Source organism: Aspergillus ambiguus (assembly GCF_047715705.1).
Source record: "Aspergillus ambiguus strain CBS 117.58 unplaced genomic scaffold BDV59scaffold_44, whole genome shotgun sequence".
NCBI lineage: Eukaryota > Fungi > Ascomycota > Eurotiomycetes > Eurotiales > Aspergillaceae > Aspergillus > Aspergillus ambiguus.
Window position 1 is genome coordinate 186,040 of NW_027395557.1, and position 20,049 is coordinate 206,088.

At 45.2% G+C, this 20,049-nt stretch overlaps 5 protein-coding genes across 5 annotated transcripts; 4 read left to right on the forward strand and 1 right to left on the reverse strand.

Annotated features, from left to right (window-relative positions):
- The first annotated feature begins 725 nt into the window (after positions 1-725).
- On the forward strand, positions 726-2,833 carry BDV59DRAFT_186929 (major facilitator superfamily domain-containing protein). The gene is made up of 5 exons (XM_073691115.1): positions 726-949; positions 1,004-1,018; positions 1,069-1,470; positions 1,517-1,870; positions 2,009-2,833. The coding sequence occupies exons 1-5, from the start codon at positions 773-775 to the stop codon at positions 2,354-2,356; spliced, it is 1,296 nt and encodes a 431-aa protein (XP_073544067.1). The 5' UTR covers positions 726-772; the 3' UTR covers positions 2,357-2,833.
- Positions 2,800-5,069, reverse strand: BDV59DRAFT_120537 (putative MFS sugar transporter). Its single transcript, XM_073686787.1, has 5 exons — positions 4,313-5,069; positions 4,172-4,261; positions 3,703-4,112; positions 3,449-3,640; positions 2,800-3,384 (listed from the first exon to the last, which is right to left on the reverse strand). Exons 1-5 carry the CDS (start codon positions 4,704-4,706, stop codon positions 2,866-2,868), a joined length of 1,605 nt encoding a protein of 534 aa, XP_073544068.1. The 5' UTR covers positions 4,707-5,069; the 3' UTR covers positions 2,800-2,865.
- Positions 5,070-5,227: 158 nt separating this feature from the next.
- Positions 5,228-6,912, forward strand: BDV59DRAFT_186932 (UPF0075 domain protein). Its single transcript, XM_073691116.1, has 3 exons — positions 5,228-5,433; positions 5,498-5,572; positions 5,637-6,912. The coding sequence occupies exons 1-3, from the start codon at positions 5,362-5,364 to the stop codon at positions 6,804-6,806; spliced, it is 1,317 nt and encodes a 438-aa protein (XP_073544069.1). The 5' UTR covers positions 5,228-5,361; the 3' UTR covers positions 6,807-6,912.
- Positions 6,913-7,069: 157 nt separating this feature from the next.
- Positions 7,070-9,502, forward strand: BDV59DRAFT_186937 (putative C6 transcription factor). Its single transcript, XM_073691117.1, has 6 exons — positions 7,070-7,227; positions 7,277-7,667; positions 7,743-8,160; positions 8,218-8,805; positions 8,882-8,973; positions 9,033-9,502. The coding sequence occupies exons 1-6, from the start codon at positions 7,185-7,187 to the stop codon at positions 9,361-9,363; spliced, it is 1,863 nt and encodes a 620-aa protein (XP_073544070.1). The 5' UTR covers positions 7,070-7,184; the 3' UTR covers positions 9,364-9,502.
- Positions 9,503-14,002: 4,500 nt separating this feature from the next.
- Positions 14,003-14,585, forward strand: BDV59DRAFT_186940 (uncharacterized protein; the record flags this gene model as incomplete). The annotated part of the gene is made up of 2 exons (XM_073691118.1): positions 14,003-14,193; positions 14,254-14,585. Coding segments are annotated over 2 exons (427 nt in total), but the record flags the coding sequence as incomplete, so codon positions are not given.
- Between the last annotated feature and the right edge of the window lie 5,464 nt (positions 14,586-20,049).

Consider the following 20,049-nt stretch of genomic DNA (forward strand, 5'->3'; position numbering starts at 1 on the left):
CTGACGTTATCTATCCACGTACACGGCTCCGTCTGGGAAGGCAATATAGAGAAAGGATGGTAGTTGGTCTTTGCGCAAGGCCAATCTGATTCCTAGGCTACAACACATGATAGTCCACATGTGAAACAAATTGGCAAGTAGCTTAACTGTATGCCTTCCAGGTGCAGCTTGAAGCCTTCCCTCAATCTCCATGGCTTCTTCCCAATACAAGGTCTAGCGGAGCTTATCCTTCAATTCTTCCATCATCATGGCCATCCTATTCGTGATGGGTATGGCCTATTAGATAACCGCACGCAGATATTCTCTCAATGTGGGCCGTGGTTGCCTTTTATCTTCGTCTACCCTGCTGGGCTACTGTCCTTCATATCTGCACCGGTGGGCGTGCAACAGGTTTGACCTGGCTACCAGGTACACGCAGTTATAGCCATGCACTTTTACCGTTTTGGTAGCAGGGACAGCCTTGGTACCGCAGAGCCGTCGACTGCTTTTAGTTCACCAAACCAGGAATCGGCCTACTTTATTGACGGCGTGGAAAATACCCCAATATTTGCACAAGTGGAAAGAAAAATCGTATCCTCTCGAGAACTATATCGAGAAAATTTGCCAGAATCTTGGAAGCTGACGGTGAGGCCGCACAATGGGGGCATGATACGGTCACCTGATTGCCAGCGTTGCAACCCCGCCTGTCCACTCCGCCCAATTACAGGATCTAGCTAAATACAAAGAAAAGCCAAATCCTGAGGCAATCAATGGCCCATCTGCCCCGTTCAGCATGGCGACTGTTGAAAGCCCACTACTCCGAAGCGACCCTGAACAAGCGTCATCAGAAGGCGTGAGGCAGCCGTCAAGCCGCCAGCAGCGATGGATTCATCTCCAATCGCTATCATTGAAGGTCCTAGCGGTCTACTGGACATTCTTAATTATGGGAGCAAATGACGCTGCATATGGGGTAAGTAATTCCAAATGATAGAAACAATAAACGGCATCGGACTAACTTAAACAGCCGCTCATTCCATACGTAAGTGAACTGCAAGACGACGACATCGAAAAACCTGACAATGTAAATAGTTCGAAGCATATTACGGCATATCCCACACAACTGTCTCGTTTCTCTTTCTATCCCCTGTCTGTGGTTATATGCTTGCCGCCATACTGAACAACGAAATTCATGTGCGATTAGGCCGGCGTGGGATTGCCTGTATCCACTCACTTTGCCATTTGCTCACTTTCGTCGTTGTCACTACACACCCACCATACCCTGTTCTCGTGGTCTTTCTTGCAATTGGAGGGGTAGGGAACGGACTGGCTGACTCGGGATGGAACGCTTGGGTGGGCGCTATGGCTAAATCCAATGAGCTACTCGGCGTAATGCATGGCTTGTATGGGGTTGGGGCAATGATCAGCCCGCTAATTGCGACAGTGCTTGTGAGCAAGGCCAATGCTCCATGGTTCCGTTTTTATAACATTTTAGTATGTCTCTCAACCTGCCTCAGAATAATGGCTAATCATCAATCAGGCTGTCTGTGCTGCCATTGAAGCCGTCGTCTGTCTTACCGCCTTTTGGGATTCTGGGCCAGACAATATTCAGGCCGGCGAGAATACAGAGGAAAGCCACCGTGGTGGCTTGCGACATGCTTTATTCCATAAGCCTTATGCATGGGTGACTTGGACGTGCGCCATTTTTCTCCTTGTCTACATGGGAATCGAAGTTGCCATAGGCGGTTGGACTGTAACGTATATGATTAGAGTCCGTCATGGAGGCCCGTTTGCTAGTGGCATGGCAGTTACAGGGTTTTGGCTGGGTCTTACCTGCGGTCGAATCCTTCTTGGATTCGTCACTTCAAAGCTCGGACAAGCATTGGCAGTAACGGTACGATTCTTTTGCCCCATGAGCACTCCCTCAGCTGTTGGCTTCCTCCCTGTTCATAGTTGTCAACAAAGAAAAACTATGGCTTCAAAATTTATTTCTGACCAGCCTTGACTGATATAATACGAACTCTGACAATAGGCCTACTCTTTACTTGTGATTATCTTTGGCTCAGCTTTCTGGTTGTTGCCAAGTTTCTATGCTGCAATAATCGCAGTATCATTGCAAGGCTTTTTCTTAGGGCCTCTTTTCCCATCTATAATAGTGGTCGTCACTAAAATCCTCCCGCGGGCATTACATGTGAGCTCCATTGGCTTCGCATCAGCGGTTGGCGGGGCAGGAGCTGCGGTGCTACCATTCACAGTGGGAGCAATAGCACAAGCGCAGGGAGTTGAAATTCTACCGCCGTTCAATCTTGGACTCTCAAGTGTCTTGTTTGTATTATGGTCATGTCTTGCACGAATGCTTAGAAATGCAGAAGATGGCTAGATGAAATGGCATATGTTAGTGAGCGAGAAGTAGTCTGCACAGCCACGGTGGCTTCAAGTACGCTACGATACGATATCGCTTGGAAGATCGGAGAACTTTGAACCTTACCTGAACACCACTGCATGAATCCTAGTCAGTGCATACAATCTTCTAAATGGTAGTCATCTGACTTTTTTCAGAAATCAAGCGCTGGTGGTTGTCTGTAAGCCTTAGTACCTTTGGAATCTCTGTAGGATATCGATGGGTCCCACGCGTCGAACGATTCAATCGCGCCGGCGATCTGTACCTGACGATGATGAAGCTCATCCTGTCGCCAAGCGGCATCCGTCCTCTGCAGGGGATGAGACTCCTCATAAGACAGGCGTTCACCAGAACCCATAGTTAATTGTTTCGTGTTCCCGGTATTTTTTCTGGGCTAGAAATCCCAATATTCATACCGTCAAGCTTTCAAGGCAATTCTCCCAAGTACATCAGCTGGTATCTGTTCACAGGTCCTAATATACTCTACTTTACACTCGATTCTGAATGGTCTCGAGAAACTCCTGCTGGGCTTCATCGTGGCCCGCAACTTTCATGGCCTGCTCATCGACATGTTCCTCCACCTTCCTATCCATGCACAGCCGATAAGCCCTCTCCATATCCCAATAAAATGGGCTCGAGGTCGAGAACAGATTTTCAATGGACTCCAGAGTCCGGTTGCGGGTCTCCGGGTAGAATAGGTAAACGGTTGGAATCCACAGAAGGTTCAATCCAGCGAGGAGGAAGTAACTGCGGCTTCCGATACTTCCGAACATTATGGGGTTGACAAGTGTGGTCATCCCAACACCAACGGCCCAGCCGGTGATACCAAAGCCATTACCTTGAGCCCGGAGGTCAGAGGGGAATATCTCGGTCGGTATCAAGAAAGCGACGGTTCCCCAGGTCGCTGCATATCCCAGGTTGAACAGAAACAGCATCGCAACAGCAGCGGGGGCAAACTGATCAGCTTTATCCGGCTGATGAATGGACGCCTCGTAGACAGATCCCGCCTGGAGAGGATACATCTTAGAATCAAAGAGGAACAGCTTGCTTAGACGGGCTTTTGGCACTTACCACAAGCTCGACGACGAATAGAATGGTGGAGCCAAGCATCAAACATTTTCTCCTCCCAATCCGATCTACGATCAGCGCACTGATGATAGTGCCCAGAATACCGATCGTATTCAATCCCCCGGCAAGTCCATTTTGGGTCAGCTCGCTGTAGCCGGCTTGGCTTAGCAGAACAGGAGAATATGCTGTAACGGCCTGTCAAGGTGAGAATGTATTAGCTAGTCCATCTACGCAACTTCACACTTCGAAACACTTACCGTAATTCCAGTCCAAGACCCCATAATCTGGAGCCATATACACAGCCAGGCGCGTCGGCCCAGATTGGCGCCGGGCCTTCCTCCTTTGCCAATCAATATTTTGGCAAACTGAACGGGCGAGCTCGGTTTGCCTTCTTGCACTGTCGCAATAATATCTTTATATTCGAGGTCAATCTCTGATTGGCTCGCTCTATGGCAACGGATCTTGTTAAGAACCTCCTGAGCTTCGTCATAACGACCGACAGATGCAAGGAAACGCGGACTATCCGGAAGCATCTTAATGAAAAGCAGGATGATGAGTGCTGGAACGCACTGAAACGCCAACAAAAAGCGCCAGCGAACATCCGAATAGCCATTATTTATGAAAGCAAGGCCAAATGACAGCCAGTATGCGACGGAGATTCCTAGATCTTCAAGACAATCTTGTCAGCATATTCTGGAGGAGCTTCATGCGATGTCTGGCGCTTACAATTTGCAATGAAGACATATCCTAGGAAGGCTCCGCGGTGATCGGCTCTTGAAGTCTCTGATACCAGTACTGGTGCTATCCCAGTCAATGCTAGCCAGATCAGCTTCTCCCAGTAGGTCTAAGTACGGAAGGCGGGCATACCACCGGTGCCAACGCCTGTCACCACCCTGGCGACGAGCATGAAATCTGAACTCTGAGCTGCAGCTTGCAAAGCCCCTCCCACGAGCGCAAACAAGGAACCGATCAGGAGGCCATTGATACGGCCTAACCGATCGGCCAGCCAGCCACCTCCGAAACAACCGAAAATGCATCCAAGGTAGTAGATGCTAACAATGCCTCCTTGATGGGTGGTGTCGGTTACTGTACCATCCGGTTCGCCAATTCCAACCTCTGTAACATATCTTGGAGAGGCGTTAACGCCTCCCATGACACCTTGATCATATCCCTCGAAGAATATGCAAACGAGAGAAAAAGCCTGAATCGTAACATTGAGTTGGCCTGGGGATAACAGCCTCCAAAACGTTGCATACCCCATGTTCGTGGCCACGCAGAAACACACAAAATGAAACTATCAGTTTATTATGTTTCCAATTTCGTTGAATCACAAAAGTAGCCCAACCAGTTGTGGTCGGACTATTTATAACGCGGCCTATGATATGACCGGACGGCGAGATTTCATCCCTGAATTCGCCAACCCGAGAAATGACATGCCGGATCTGACCTAACAACCTAACGAGAACGACGCCGTGCGGACGACCGGAAATACTGTGGCAAGAACCTTCGGCGGCAGCATGGAAGAACCGAGTATTCACACATCGCACCAGGCTTGGTGAGTGGCGGAGCCGTTTAGGCGTTTAGGCGTTTAGGCATTTAGACGCGTGGAAAAGAACGTTCAGCGGCACCACATGGAAGAGCTGAGTATTCACACGTCGAACCAAACTTTGTGGAAGTGGCGCCATTTAGCCGTTTAGCCATTTAGGCGCGTAACCGATTAAGCGTCTAGGCGGTTCAATTACACAGCCGTGTAGCTCTCTCAGCATCGCCTTTCTCAGCGTGAGGCATTCAGGCAACAATGCGGAAATGCTGTGAACTACGGCAGCGACACATATATTTATTCCCACAGCGACCCCCCTCCTCTGACAGGCAATTTGACAGCCAGTCACTCCGAGTTGTCTCTGCGTTGCGATAATATGGATCCTAATCCTTCCCTGTCCCCCTCCCTGGACCTAACCGTCCTGGGGCTGAATAGTGGTACTTCGATGGTAAGCAGACAAGATCGAACAGCGAGGAATTAGGGAGTCTGAAAGCTTATCTACGTAACCATAGGATGGGATCGACTGTGCTCTGTGTCATTTCCAACAAGAAACGCCAGATTCACCCATGAGGTTCGAGCTTCTTAAGGTCTGTTAATGTCACACGTCGCGCAAATCCCGCTCAGTCTGGCTTATTAGGGTCTTTCCAACAGTATGGTGAAATCCCCCTCGAACAAACAATCAAGCAACGGGTCATGAATATTATCCTGCACAATAAAACATCTCCTTCTGAGCTATCCGAGGTGAATGTCATCCTCGGTGAGACGTTTGCAGCGGCTGTCAAGGAGTTCTGTCAACAATACGATGTCGATATCTCGTCCATCGACATCATCGGTTCCCACGGTCAAACCATTTGGCTTCTGTCTATGCCTGAAGAGGGCGAGGTCCGCAGTGCTCTCACCATGGCGGAGGGTACGTTTATTGCCTCCCGCACAGGAATCACTACTGTGACCGACTTTCGAGTCAGTGACCAAGCAGCGGGTCGCCAGGGAGCACCACTCATTGCTTTCTTCGATGCCTTGCTCCTGCACCACCCGACAAAGTTGCGCGCTTGCCAAAACATTGGCGGGATTGCTAACGTCTGTTTCATTCCGCCTGATTCCCGGGGAGGCCCTGATGCCTGCTACGATTTCGACACAGGCCCGGGTAATGTATTTATCGATGCCGTTGTCCGACACTACACCAACGGCGAACGGGAGTATGATAAGGACGGCGAGATGGGCGCCCGCGGCACAGTGGATCAGGATCTGGTAGATGAATTTCTTCAAACTCACCCATACTTCCGGCTTGACCCACCGAAAACTACTGGTCGCGAGGTGTTCCGAGATACTCTCGCGTTCGATCTCATTCGCAAGGCAGAATCCAAAGGACTTAGTCCAGATGATGTCGTTGCTACCGTCACTCGCATCACCGCGCAGGCCATCGTCGACCATTACCGCCGCTATGCCCCTAAGGACCTCCCAATTGACGAGATCTTCATGTGCGGAGGCGGTTCTTATAACCCCAACATCACACGGTATATACAAGCACATTACCCTAACACGAAGATTCTGGCGCTGGACCAAGCAGGTATCCCGGCTTCCGCAAAGGAAGCTATCACCTTCGCATGGCAGGGCATGGAAGCAATCGTGGGCCGTTCTATTCCCGTCCCTACCCGGGTTGAGACTCGGCAGCCATATGTCTTGGGAAAAATATCACCGGGCAAGAACTATCGTAAGGTGATGCGACAGGGTATGCAGTTCGGAGGAGATAGGAACCACCTGCCTGCAGTAAACGAGATGGTCAACTATGTGAACGGGAAGGAGTTCAACAACAAATGGTGATGCAATAGTAATAAGCAAAAATCATGACAGTGGGACTTTTAACTCCTTGTGTACATATAAAAATGTTGTATGGAATTAGAGAGTGGCTTGTTGATGGATATTAGTCCTTTGCGGTCATTGTGGACCAAAGCTGTATGGGGCAAGGCCCCAACATTCCATCTAGCAAGCAGCCTATGGCGTTAGCCGAGGCTAATGACCCTCTCTAGGAACCTTAAAAGGTATGTGGGGCGCCGGGGACCGTCACTAGTTAACTAAGTTATGATGTTGCACATGACATAATCACATTGTGGCCTTTGGCAAACCTCCGCATGCAGAAGTCTGGATGTAGACACTCTGTACCGCATCGTGTCAGGCGACAATCACGTGGAAGTGGTCCAGATGTCCCAGCGCTCCCGAAAAGTTCAGCGTATCTCAAGGGCTTGTGCGTTACACCCTCATTTTCCCAATGGGCTCGCTCTAATAGCGCCCAGGTGACCTTTGCCATCGACGTAGCATAAAATGCACGAAAGCCCGAGGCCCCCTCGAACCCTGTCAGAACTGTGTGGATTTCGATGTACCCTGTACATATGAGCGTCCGTCACGGAGAAGGGGTGGTCATAGAGGAGCCCGTGAAGGGCCTGCACGTCGACAGGATGGCGAAGTCGGAGTTGCCGCCACCTCCTCTCGACCAGCCCATTCGGAAGATACTCTTCAGTTTGGCGTGACTGGTCAACTATCGACAGTTGTCGATAATGCCTTGGCAACCAAGGATCAGGACTATAGCTCCGATTCACCGTTGAATCCCTGGAAGGCACTTGCAATCGCCTGCCATTCTGTGGTGCAGGATCTCGCTCATGTGTATTTTGAGATTGTCTACCCGATGTACTTCTCTCATTTCGTGTCTTGAAAGGGTAGGCTAGATAGTTGGATCTGAACTAACCGCCTTGTACGTCGCAGATTCCCCTTATTCCATCGACCATCGTTCTTGAGAGTCCTCCAGAACAAAAAGCATCTTGAGGACCAAGGATTATTTGCCTCAACAATGGCAATGTGTGCCTTAGCCTCCGCACGCGCTAGGGATGGCGCCTTATATTCGAATCAGCGATCACCATCACAGCTCTCACATCCGCCACCGGAGGTTTTCTGGGCTGCAGCTAAGGAGTCTATCCCTCGCAACCTGACTGCAGCAAGAGGCATTGACTACATGAGGGCATGTGCGATTCTCAGCATTGCCGCCATCCAGAATGGTCAGATCCGCCACATGCATCAATATCTAGGAATGTATCATACGTTAAGTATTATGGAAGGGTTACATGATGAGAAGTTATGGCCGAAAGACTTGTGTGCCGTTGAAGTTGAAGTTCGACGGAGGCTGGTACGTCACTGTGCTTACGCAATAGCTATCACCAGTGTCAAACTAATGCCAGATTAGTTCTGGTCTATGTATACACTAGATGTGTATTCGGCGACCGTATGGGGAGGCATGGTCCGTTTCAGAGAAATTCAGTCGAATGTACGCTACCCCAGAGAGGTGAATGACGATTTTCTTCATTTCGAAAACAACGCACCGATATCGGCGGACTGTACCACTCCCGCTCCCAACACTTATGAACACTCTGTTTGGATGCGTGGGTGGAATTTCACTACCGATCTCTATCGAGTACTGGAGCATGCTATTGACGGCCAGCGGCAAACTTTGCGCGTTGAGAATGAGAGCCCCTGGTCGTTATTTCGCCCAAACCCCGTCCCGGGCCCTTTGATTATGAAGCATGTACATTCCATGTTCGCAGATTTACCGTCGCAGCTTCGATTAACCGGGCCTGTCACTGGTGATCCTGAGCATGATATTGTTGGGTTCCAATCAGCTAATATCCAAGCAACGCTCCAGCTTCTTAGCATGGTCCTTCTTTCTTCAAATGAGGACCAAGGAGTAGAGGAGAAATGCGAGGTTGCCGGAAACGTGCTCAGCGTGTTTACAAAAGTGCCAATTGAATATCTAAAAGCAATCAGCTCCCCGCTGGTATGTTTCTTCCCCGGCATACTTTTTACTTCTCCGCTCCCGCCACTTTAAATGAACGATGCACTAATTCTTGAAGCTTTACCATTTGGGGAGAATTGGGTTTATTCTTGGATCTGTCATGGAAGGAAGCCTCTCCGAGAAGTCTTATCAAAGAGTCCGCAAGCTTCTGTAAGCATTCAATAGCATCATGTGTCGGTTTATGCCCAATTTTTCTAATTGACAAGCAGACTAGAGATGGCAGCACTTCTGTATCAAATGGAGTCAGGACTCACCCGCTCGACCGGCGCCAGTGAACGACTCAAAACACAGGTTAAGCGGATAGATGATTATATGGATAAAACTCGGCATGCCAATATGCACTCTGGGCTGGCAGAAATTGGCCAATCGCAACAATTCGAAGGCTACATACGACCTACTCCAGGCCAGCCAGCAGACTTCGATGATCCACTAACTTATTTCGAGCTGCCTCCAGACTTACTGGATGACTGGCCATGGTCGTCCAGTGCTGGCTTGTTAGACGGGATGTTTCCGATGGCGTTAGGGAAGACAGATGACTAGATGGGTTGTTGACTGGTCCTCGTGTGATGGTTGCAGAGTTCCGTAGCGTGGACCAAATTACACGCTACGCATTGTTATTATATTAGATTTTTAAGACTCTTTAATCTCTATATTATTAAGAATATATTATATATAAGGGAAATATTAATGTACTAAGAACTCTCTTTATAATTTCTACATAAGTTATTACTTCTAGAATGTACCGCGTTTGAGTGCCGGAGTCGCTAGAAGCGGCTATTCTTGACGCCATTTTCGAGACCCCGGAAGCTAAACCGTAAATAGAAACGCCCATGCGCTGCTTTACAGAACTAAGATTACACCAGCGGCGTCGTAACGGCGATACAGCCAGGACCTAGCGGAAGCGAGTCCTCCCAGAATTAACATTCCTGAGGTGGCTCAGCGAGGTTCACTGGGCTGCCGTCGCATGAGTACTCATGCCCGTCGGAATGAAGTAGTTTACGAAAGCACTGATCCATTGGCGAGAGGCCGTTTGGGATAGACATAAATAAGCATGCCTTTTCCCTGCTGCCCTCTTTTCTAGCTGTATTGTATCGTCTCTTTTCCTCCAGCCCCATTAACAAGGTTCTTCACGCAATGACATACCCGAGTCGGGCCTCCCCCGGAGAAAATGTGCCTCACAGGAGGACAGCCATAGCCGCAAGTCACACCTGTCTTATGCCCAGCGGCGTAAACTGCATCTTAATAGCGGACTAATGCTAATAAAGTACTCGTTAAATACCAATATCTCTGCAGCATCGGTGAGAGGGAAATGGGTGAGGTAGTTCTAAGCCTGCCAATATACTACTCAGTCACATGTCACTGACTTCTTATACTGACAGGTTTTGCTCTGAGGCACGTCTTAATCTAGATCATCTCCTCTGACGTATGACTTCAGTAGATATTGAATTATAGTTCGATTGGATCGAAAGAAACTTTAGAGGTTCTATCAAGACCTATTGTACTCTTACTAACTACTAGAGGACTTTAGAGGCTTTACTTTTTGAAAAATCACTGGGAAATGGATGCAGATATAAAGAAGGATTGCCTTAACGTGAGTGACGTTTACCATGTGACAGACAGTAACTAACGGCGGTACATAGTATATAAACGTTATTAGTTCGAAAATAGGCCCGCGTAGGCATCCACTGCTAAAGCAGATAGCAGCATCCGATGATCTTCTATAATTCCTTGTGACTTATCTTGTGCATGGTATTTACGGACGAAGAAGCAACGTCTCTATACATCAGTGGGTCTCAATCTAGCATATCTGCCTATCAAGCAGTATCGCTTTTAATATGAGGCATTATATTCAACTTCAGGCGGACAGTAGCCTAATTCTAACTTCTAGGGACATGTCGGATAAAGTTAAAAAAAATATCTTTGCCTCTACCTCCGGCATTAACCAAAGAAGTCCCATGTGATTTAGGCTATGAACATGGCATGCGAAGCAGCGATGATCGTGAGCACAGAGGCGCAATATCTGATAGCAGCGCGTATACCGACTCGGAACTAGACACTGAAGGCGACGGTAATGCTCTGTCAGACTGTTCTAGTGTTACAGATAATAGGTATCTTAATAGAGACGAGACGACTAGCACCATCCTTTAGCTTCATGTGGAGTTTTATATTATTCATAACCCAGTGCCCAGAAATTGCCATACCTTAGCAGCCATTGTGACACTTTTACAACTAAAGCGGAAGATAGGAAGCCTCGGCTGTAAGTCAGAAATCGCATAATGTGGCAGAACATACTTACCTATTGTTAGAAAGAGATTTGTTATCTAGCAGGAGGATAGTTCATATTTAACTTGTTACCGCAGCTCCTGGCACTTGAACTACATAATAATATTAATATTCGCTGCTACTATTAAGAACATATTACATATATACACTGCTCTGATCCCTAACTATCGAAAAGGTCTTTAGCTGAATATTAAAAGAAAGGAGTTGAATATACCGGTCTTCTGTAAACTTGAATATATATAAAAACTTCTGAGTCCTGACTCGCGGTGTGCTTCACCCCGCTCAAGCTCTATAACTAATGGTTATATTAGAATAGATACTGCCCCCTCCTTAGTCCGCGACTAAGTTGCTGGCCACAAATCTAATACTATAAAATACTACCTAAATAAGATAGTCGATTTTGATACGGCTGCGACATTTTATAAATAGCTATCAATTGAGGTTGTCTAACGCGAGCTTGGATTAGTAACGTTATTTATAGATAACACCGCACCTATTACACTAACGGATGCCCAGGTTTAAAGGATCTCCAGAAACCCAGAGGTCCGTCACCTTCGCAGAGTCTGCCGCGCATTGACTGCGGAAGTCTACAGTCAGGGCTATAAACCTCTGAAGGAGGCCGCGGGAACTGAGACTGGAGAGTGGAAGAAGCAAGCAGATGCTAGGCTCAGTAGTACTATACTACAATCCGATCGCTCAAGATATTTACTTGACAGTCATACCAGCAGCCTTGGGTATGAGTTAACCAGTTAAGCTTATCTGTAGATATGCGAGGCGACAAGACCTCGACCTATAAACCCATAATAATACGAGATCTTCGACCCAGATCCAATCCATTCGTGGGCTTTGACGCAGCCTATACGTAATCCCACTAACTATGGTTGGAGTATGATTTAGTTCAGCCTTCCATTCCGCTATAGTACTAAGGTTCTCCGGAAATACTGGGGTATAGGGTCTAGGTTTGGTTTAAGCCTGCTGTTTAAGACCTAGCCTTGGTCGCCCTATGGAACTGAGCTTCATGATGAGACCGGGAGATTAACTTTCTTTATATTGTCTATTGGGCATCTATGATATCCGCCAATGACTTGGTGGCAATTGTGGCTTAGTTCGGAAGCCGAAACTCTAAGTTGAGTTCAATATACCTTTCTTCATTCTCTAGCCTTAAATTCTTATGATGTAACATGAATCCTATAACAATTTCAGTGGTTGTCTTCTCCACAAAAACAAGATTAGTTCATAGAAACCTTATAACACTGTAGAAGGGACCTGAGGCTATGACATTTCTGTATTGGATGCTGTGTCTTACGCCAAGAAGATACTAGAGAATATAAGGCATTTGCTTTTAGGTCTATCTTTGATTCTAGGCTTGTTTGATAGATGTCTTTTAATCATAATGACATACTTAGAGCTAGTATATTTCGCTACTTGTTGATATAAAAGATGTGTAGATAATCTTCCTGTCACCTGTGGTAATTCATATTGCAAAAAGCAAGAAAAGTATTAAACTATCTCCAATATGAAGTTCTCGCTCTATATCCTTAGTGTGCTTCTGCAGATTACTATGCAGTTAGCAGTAGCAGGCCCAGTTACACACCCAGACCCCGACTCACCTTCCCTGGAAGAGAGGCAGGAGACCTCTCCCCTTGATACCAGCTCGCCTGGCGTGACTAACACCGCTAGTGTGACTGTCTCTTCTACTGCCAGCTCGCCTGGCCTGACTGGCACCGCTAGTGTGACTGCCTCTGCCCCTCCTACCAGCTCGCCTGGCCTGAATAGCACCTCTTCTCCTACTACCAGCTCGCCTGGCCTGAATAGTACCTCTTCTCCTACTACCAGCTCGCCTGGCCTGACTGGCACCGCTACAGTGACCCCTATCCCTTCTACCCCCCCTGGCCCTCCTACCATTGTTGTTAATGCTGCTATTGCTATCGCCATCTCAGGTGGTAGTGGAAGGGATGCCGCTGCCGCCGCTGCTGCTGCCGCCTCCTCCTCTGGTGGAGGGAGGGCCGCCGCCACTGCCGCTGCTGCCGCTGCCTCTGGTGGGGGTAGTGCAAAGGATGTCGCCGCCGTTGCTGCTGCTGCTGCCGCTGCCGCCTCTGGTGCTAGTGGAGGGGATGCTGCTGCTGCTGCTGCTGCTGCCGCCTCCTCCTCTGGCGGAGGGAGTGCTGCTGCTGCCGCTGCCGCCGCTGCCGCCTCTGCTGGAGCTAGTGGATGGAATGTCGTCGCCGTTGCTGCCGCCACTGCTGCCGCTGCGTCTGGTGCTAGTGGAGGGGATGCCGCCGCTGCCGCCGCAGCTGCTGCCGCCTCCTCCTGTGGAGGGGGTGTCGCCGCCGCTGCCGCCGCCGCTGCTGCCTCTGGTGGGGGTAGTGCAAAGGATGTCGCCGCCGTTGCTGTAGCCGCTGCCGCCGCCTCCTCTGGCGCTAGTGGAGAGGATGTCGCCGCCGCCGCTGCTGCTGTCGCCTCCTCCTCTGGTGGAGGGAGTGCTGCTGCTGCTGCCGCCGCCGCTGCTGCTGCCTCTGCTGGGGCTAGTGGAGGGAATGTCGCCGCCGTTGCTGCCGCCGCTGCCGCCGCCTCCTCTTGTGCTAGTGGAGGGAATGTCGCCGCTGCCGCTGCTGCTGTCGCCGCCGCTGGTGGTAGTGGACGGAATGACGCCGCCGCCGCCGCTGCTGCTTCTGCCGCGGCTGGTGGTAGTGGAGGGGATGTCGCCACCGCGGCTGCTGCTGCTGCCGCCGCGGCCTCTGGTGCTAGTGGAGGGGCTACATCCGCTGCCGCTAATGCTGCCGCCGCTGCCGTTGGTGCTAGCGGAGGAAATGCCGCCTCCGCTGCCGCTGCTGCCGCTGCCGCCGCTGGCCGTAGTGGAAAAGATGTTGCTGCTGCTGCCGCTTCTGTTGGTGGTAATGACTCTGCCTCTTGCATTGGGGGAGGCGGCGCTGGTGGCGGTAACAGCTCTGGAATCGGAGGCGGCGGTGGCGGCAACCGCTCTGAAATCCTTGAATCATTTTGGCATCACAAGGGTCGGCGTCGCTCCAGCGATTATATGGGCAGGGCTAAACTTGGCTTATTCTTCTAGTCTTTCTGCAAACATCAGTGAGTTCTAAATAATATGATTTGCAATAATTACGAACTTGCGCTGACTTTATACAAAAGGGACGAGTACAACACTCCAGAAGGATGAGCTTATAAGGAAATATAAGCCTAAAGGATGCTATAAGTTGTTCTACTCTTCCCCAAGCTCTCTATTGCCCAGTATTATATTTATTTTCCTCCAAATGGATCAACAAATTATGCTAACGATTCTACCCATTTTAATGGCTACTGCCATTAAAGAGTATTCTATAATGCTCTCTGGTAGTGGCTCTGGATCTAATTTGCTTATTATTTGATCTGGATTTGATCTAACACTTGTTGAATTCCTTTGACTTGAATTTTTATATTTATTTGGAAATAATTATATGCTATAATGGAGAGTTGATGTGAAGAAGTAATACTGTGAAGTACTGAATTAGGTCTATGTTATAAATTAAACAAAAAAAATCCTAGTAGGTAAATTACGGCATTGAGATCTCTACTAAACATCTAACTGCATTATAGTTAGTACTAATCGATAGAGCTTATTATAGCGAATATAGTGATATAATTTCTATTTTAAAATATGGCTCTTATAGCAAGTTATTCGTGTTTATGTTATGGGACGAACAGAGATGGATCTTCCTATCTAAGTGGGCCGTACAAGCAAGAAGGAACAGCTAAGGAATACGAAGTTAGGCGGCTGTTAAAAGTCAATAAGTAGGAGCAAGATGGTGTATAGCGGCAGAATAAACCTGTCAGACGTATGGTCTGATGCCTCCAACTAACTATTTCGGGTTTATTTATGTTTTGCATTGCTTATTGAATCACTGCATTATTCACTGGATCATCCCTATGCGTGCCATACTAAGTCATTCATTCACTCCCTATTTATTCCATTCTGATTCACTATTCATTCCATGCCTACCCCTTCTGATTCAGACCCTTCATTCTATTCAGATTCACAGCCCACATCTGCCCACATCTCTGCAATATATATATGCGGACTGTTTCCATGATTCTTTTGAGGATTAAGGACATGAGTTTCCAAAGAAGGTGTATTCTATTCTTCTGACTTATCTCTCACTTTCTACTTATTCCTTCCTTAGATTTCTATGCGTTCCTCCTAGAGATCTAAGTATTCAGCGAGGAACATCTAAAGTCAAATCGAATTAGTTAGAATTCTTCTGCAGCTATACCGAACTCCCAGAGTTCCATAAAACCTATAGTCTTTATAACTGTGAGTTCCAGTAAGGGCGGTATACAGTTGTAGAACTCTTTTAGGCGCGAAGAAGTCCTAGTAATGTTCTACTGAACTCTAACTAATAGGTTTGTATAAGAACTATAGAATCTATTACGGTCTATTCAGAAAGATGATGATTTGATTCTGGCACCTTGACGAAGACATTTAACTATGGAGAGAGGGAAGAAGAAGAAAGAGAAAGAGCCCTCTATTACCTAAAGCACTTTTATAGAGCTTTAGATGAGTCATTCTGATTAGTAGGGAGTTCTAAAGGCAATCTCCAATGATAAACGTCAACTCTATAATAGAAAGTTCCATTAGAGCCATTATAATAAACCCCATTCCCTAATAATATATAGCCGTCCCTAGCCATATAGACGTAATATAGGAATAGTAAATGGAAGAAAACTCGATGGACCCCGTAGCGTCGGTAAGGATCGAGGCTATTCCGAGGTATGTCTTATCGTAGAGCTCTAGCGACTAGCCCGCTTAGTAGATAATCCCGTCTACGTAAATCTCGTTAATATAGAGCTTCTTTAAGGTAGAGATATTTCCTCCTTAAGATGCCAGCTTCTTGGAATATCCGGGGTAGGTCGGTAAGGTCGACGGGTTTCTAAGTATTAGGTTAGATGTTACGGATACTATATACCTTGTCTGGATTATTTTTAACTATGTCGGAATTTTCTATAACAATATAAGTGTCTTTAGAACCGCTTTAGATAATAAGGCTACTAGTATTAGGCTCGTCGTTACCTCTAACTAATTTAGGATGCGTAAAATAATTAAATATAAGGTCTTTTTAATACTTCAGGCTCTGGTAAAGATAATCTTTGTCCTTTTAGGCTAATAGGCTCTATTAAATCATTATATTTACTAAAATTAAATTGGCTATTGTCGATAACGACCTCTAGTGCTTAGTCTAGTAAGCTATTTAGTAAATCGGACAGTAAATTAGATAGGTCAGATAGTGAATTTAATAGTTTAAATCTACTATTATTAATAATGACGTCTGGTAGCGATAGAATCAGTAAAGCAGATAGTGAATTAGGTAGATCTCCGAGTATAATATTATTTTCTACTTTATTTAAATTAGGGATGCACTCGGTGCGGGTCGGGTACAATCCGCAGGGTCAAAAAACAATCCGCGCGGGTTGCGGATTCTTAAAAATATAATCCGCACCGCACCACAATCCGCAAGGCTTATAAAGAAACCTCACCGCTTAATCCGCATACCAATACACTATACCTTACTTAGCTATATTATATAAGCCGCTAAACTAACTATAGTTAGATTATTTTTAATAGTAGTATAGATTATCCGTACTATAGATAATCTATATTATTATAATTTTTCTTTTCGGAGAAGTTATATATAACTTCCCTAATTTAAGATATATCTTTATTTTAATAGATTTAATCAAATCTCTATATCTAAAATATTAGGGTACCGTATAATTTTAACTCTAAAATATTATATATAGCTTAGTCCTATAATAAATAAAAAATACGCTTCTATTACGTGGGTATATAATGAGGCAGGTGGTGAATCAGGCGGATCTCCGAGTATAATATCATTTTCTACTTTATCTGAATGATCTGAATGATCTAAATGACCTAAATAGTTAATATTATTATTTTGAGCCTCTTCTGAACTGCTCGGTAGGCTCTCTGTAAGGTTAATTGTATTATATTTATTATTTTCAGAGCTTAATTTAATGAACTTAATAATTTTATTAATTTCTATATTATTTAGGGCCTCAACTTAGGGTCCTAAATTAGGATCTAGATATCCTATCTGCCTAGGATTATCTTTATAGACTTTTAATTTATTAAAAATACAGTCTCTCGCGGAAATAATTCGTCTTTTAGTAGGAATCTATATTTTTTATATATTTAAAGCTTGGTATCCCACTAGATATCCAATCAGAGCTCTCGGTTAAAGTTTATTAAGCTATAGAATATTTATAATTTAAGTATAGGCTCTATAGCTATATCTCTTTAAATTCGAGAGGTCTGGTTGAGATTATATAGCTAGGTAGCTCAGAAAGTGAATAGTATAAAGCTTTATATAGTGTTTTCTATTGAATTAAGCGTATTAGCGTTCTATTTAGAATATAGGCTACTGTGCTAGCTACCTTAGGCTATAGAAATAATAGAATTCCTAAATCGACTATTAAAAGGCGAGTTTTTATAATAATTAGCCCTCTAGATCTTTCTACATATAGATTCTGCTCTAGATATCTAGGCGGCAGAGCTATAAAAATTAAGTCTTCTAATTAGTCAGAGTTTATAAATTTACTAAGGTTAGGATTATTATCAGAGTAAATTCTCTTTAAGTTAATATAGTATTGAGTCTGAATTAATTTAATTATTAAATTTAATAATTTAGAGGTCTGATTCTTAGTCTACAGAGTCTGAACGAAATAATATTTAGTTATAGGATTATATATATAACTAATATAGTTTATATTCTTTATTCCTTTCTTTATATAAATAAGATTCTAGTAAATTGTCTCGAGTGGCTTGTCATTAGGGCTAATAGGGCGCCTAGAAATCTGCCTTTTAGTCTTAGCTAGTAGGCATGTCTCGCATAATCCTATTATTTCATTAGAATTAGTAAATTTAACTCCTGTAGCTGCTTGCTCGAGGTGTTTTAGGGCTTTAAGTCCAGGATGCCCTAAACACTGGTACTAGAGTTGAATCGAACCTTTCGATATAATAGGTTGATCAGATTTCTGAATTTGGTATGCCTGAATAGGCTCCTGAATTGCCTGCTAAATAGGCTACTGAGTAGACTGCTGAATAGGCTCATTAACTGCTAAAGTCGATAGTCGATTTTGAAGCTCAGTCTCATGGGTTATGTTTCTAGAGCTTACTGAAGTCTTACTTTTGTATGGGGTTCCCATAGTAAAGTAAGCTGAAAATGAGGTCTGGTCCCATTTGACCAGAGAGATGCCATTTTCTTCATAAAGGTTATATATTTTTATAGAATCGAGAGTTTCTAGGTATAGTATACGTGAGTTATAGAATAAGCCTATTTTCTTAGCCTTTATTGCTGAGAGAATATTAAGATGAAATTCTAGAGCGTAGGTATAATCCTTTAGTTTAAACGTTGTTTTACTATTAACGTTTTCAACGGGTGAGTGGTCCACACGGACGAGTGGTCCAATCTTTCCCCGCCACCATTATTAAATCGAATCTTCATCTTCAACGCGTCTTCTTTCTATCAAATCTATTAAAAATGCCTCTTTCTCAAGAGAGTAGAATTCAGATAGCAATTTCTGCCTATAATTCAAAAGAAATTCGATTAAAAACACGCGCTGCTGCAATTTTTAGAGTATCTAAATCGACACTACTTAGACGGCTAGCCGGAATATAGTCACGATCAGAAACACGCGCCAACAACCACAAACTTACTAAATTTGATAAGAAACTACTTTTAAAGCGATTATTAGATGCAGATACGCGAGGATTTCCAATTCGGCCCGAATTTTTACGTGGAATAGTAGAGATATTACTTTGTTCGCGTCTTCGAGATCCTACGGTAACGATTAGGATTAACTGGCCCTATACCTTTATTAAACACTATTCTGAGCTACGTACGCGATATACAAGACAAATAACCTATCAACGCGCAAAGCAGGAGGATCCAAAGATTATAAAGTCGTGGTTTGAGACCGTATAAGTAACTATTCAAAAACACAGCATACATAAGGACGATATCTGGAATTTTAACGAGACTAGCTTTGCAATGAGACTCTGCTCTACTTTAAAAGTAATTACCGTAGTTGAGCGTAGCGAGCGACCGCGTAGAGTTATTTAAGGTAATCGAGAATGGGTTACAATTATCGAGACAATCGGGTTAAAAGGCGTATATCTACCGCTAGTTATTATATTAAAAGTAAGCGTCCAATAAGCTACCTGGTTCCAAGAACCTAAGCTCCCTAAAGACTGGTGGATTGCAACTAGTCAGAACAGCTAAACGACTGATAAAATAGACCTTCTTTAGTTAAAAAATGTCTTTGAGCCGTTTTCTAAGCGCTATATAATCGGTACAAAGCGCTTGCTCATTCTTAATAGCTATAGTAGCCATCTAACGGCTAAATTCGATGATTTCTGCAAGCAGAATACAATTATCTGTCTCTGTATGCCTGCCTATGCTTCGCATCTTCTTCAACCGCTTAATATAGGTATTTTTAGTCCACTAAAAAGGGCGTACGGAAAGCTTCTTGAAGGCCGTATAATTACCGGCAACAACCATATCGATAAAGAAGACTTTCTATTACTATATCCAGATGCACGCGATAAAGTCTTTACTACAGCTAATATCTGTAGCGGTTTTAGAAGAACAGGGCTTAAGCCGCTTAATTCAGAGTATATTCTCTCGAAACTTACCTTTTAAATACATATACCTACACTACTACTAGTTAAAGGCTCAATTTCCTCTACTTTTTAAACTCCGTAGAATATCCGTTAGTTAAATCGAAAGGTCCGAAGCCTGCAGAACAGTCTTAATAGAAAACAGCAGCTTTCTAGCAGTCCTATTACTTATATTTAACATCTTGAGAAAGCGGCGTAAATAGTAATACAAACCTAGCTTATTCTAGAGAAACGAATCAAGGCTTTATAAGCTA